At 63.7% G+C, this 1,418-nt stretch overlaps 1 protein-coding gene across 1 annotated transcript in view; it reads right to left on the bottom strand.

The window, feature by feature from the left end:
• The window catches only part of CARS (cysteinyl-tRNA synthetase), a gene marked incomplete at its 3' end in the record, with an annotated part of 19,216 nt that overhangs the window by 1,483 nt on the left and 16,315 nt on the right, over positions 1-1,418 (bottom strand). The window contains exons 10-11 of the mRNA XM_015566107.1: positions 496-581; positions 98-199 (exon numbers count right to left, since the gene is read on the bottom strand). Of these exons, the coding sequence (XP_015421593.1) occupies positions 98-199; positions 496-581 (188 nt within the window). The remainder of the gene's footprint in view (positions 1-97; positions 200-495; positions 582-1,418) is intronic.

Here is a 1,418-nt window from a genome sequence, read left to right as displayed (position 1 = left end):
TTCCCCCCCACGTCTGCCCCTCAGCGTCCTCCCACCACCCTCATTCCTGGTGAAAGCTCCTCGCAGTGAGTCCCCAGAGAAAGCAGGCAGCACCCACCTTCGTGATCCTCGAGCCGCACCCCAAGTTCCGGCAGGACGTCGTCCCGCAGGGCATCGCTGAGCTGCAGGACCTCGGGGACTGGGAGCAGAGGACCAAGTCAGGGGAGGCCCGGACCCACAGGACGGGCGCCTCCCGAACCTCCGGAGGGAGCAGAACTGCTCGACCCGACCGGACAGGACCGGACCTGCCACGGGAGGCAGAAGCGTCCAGAGCAGCCACCAGGCTGGGTCCGCACCTCCAGGACCCAGGGGTCCTCAGGACCTGCCCAGCGGAGGGCGCTGTCTGACGCTGAGGAACCGGCCCAGGGGTGCCACGCGGGGAACAGATGGGGGGTGGGGGGGCGGCAGGTCCACAGAACTAGATGCTGCCAGGTGGCAGCGAGGCTCCACACGTACCCGCAGCCCCAGAGCTCCGGTCCAGGCCCCGAGCCCCACTAGCTCTGGGCTGTGCCCGGAGGCCACCAGACGGGCACACGAGGCGCCTGGACACATTGGTGGGTGTCACACCTCAGGGGAGTGGTGCTGCCAGGCCCCGTGAGTAGGGCCAGGTATGTCACTGCCCATGACGTCCCCATGAGAGAGAAGGGCTGGCCCGAATGTCCGCAGTGTGACCGCGTGAGCCCCTGCCCGGGCCGACAGGGAGGCAGCCTCTGTTTGTGACAGATACCCTACTTTCAAATCTATGAATGATATGTGTTTTTCTTGGCCACATACCACATTCCCAAACCAATCTTCTTGTACATGCTATGAGAGAGTAAGGTCTAAATTATAATTAACTTTATAGATAAGGACATCTACTAATGGTTAGTTAGTTTTTGTCCTACAAAATTTCTATTTCTTCTTCTTTCTAGGGATGTGGCTCTTTTCTGTGGTTTCAGCGGGGTGGGAACGGCCTGCTGCTCACTCACTCAGGGAGGGCCTGTCCCTGACAGGCCGCACCCCTCCTCCTGCTGCTCCTCGAACCCACGGCAGACGGGGCAGACAGGGACAGCCGTGGAGGCAAAGCCACCGGACGAGCATCGCGGGCGGGCGGGTCAGAACTGGAGAAGCGAGGGCTTTGGGAACTCTGTGTTCCAGCTGCCGTCACCGCGCCAGCTCCTCCACCCAGAAGCTCACAATCCAACACCACGGCTGGTGAGGGGCTGCCCTCCGTGCCACCTACACCTCTGGCCCCTGGCACCGGGCCCAGGGCCAGTCGGGGGAGCCGGGCTCCAGGGTCTCAGGTACTTCTCTGCACCCCCCAGGCTGGCAGTCGGGGAGACCCCGGCAGGGAGGGCGGCGGCTTTCACGGCTGGGCCTGGGCCAGGGCAGCGACCACC

This window comes from Myotis davidii, unplaced genomic scaffold (genome assembly GCF_000327345.1).
Source record: "Myotis davidii unplaced genomic scaffold, ASM32734v1 scaffold221, whole genome shotgun sequence".
NCBI classification, from domain to species: domain Eukaryota; kingdom Metazoa; phylum Chordata; class Mammalia; order Chiroptera; family Vespertilionidae; genus Myotis; species Myotis davidii.
The sequence above is the reverse complement of the archived record's forward strand: the minus strand, read 5'-3'. Positions and strand labels throughout refer to the sequence as shown.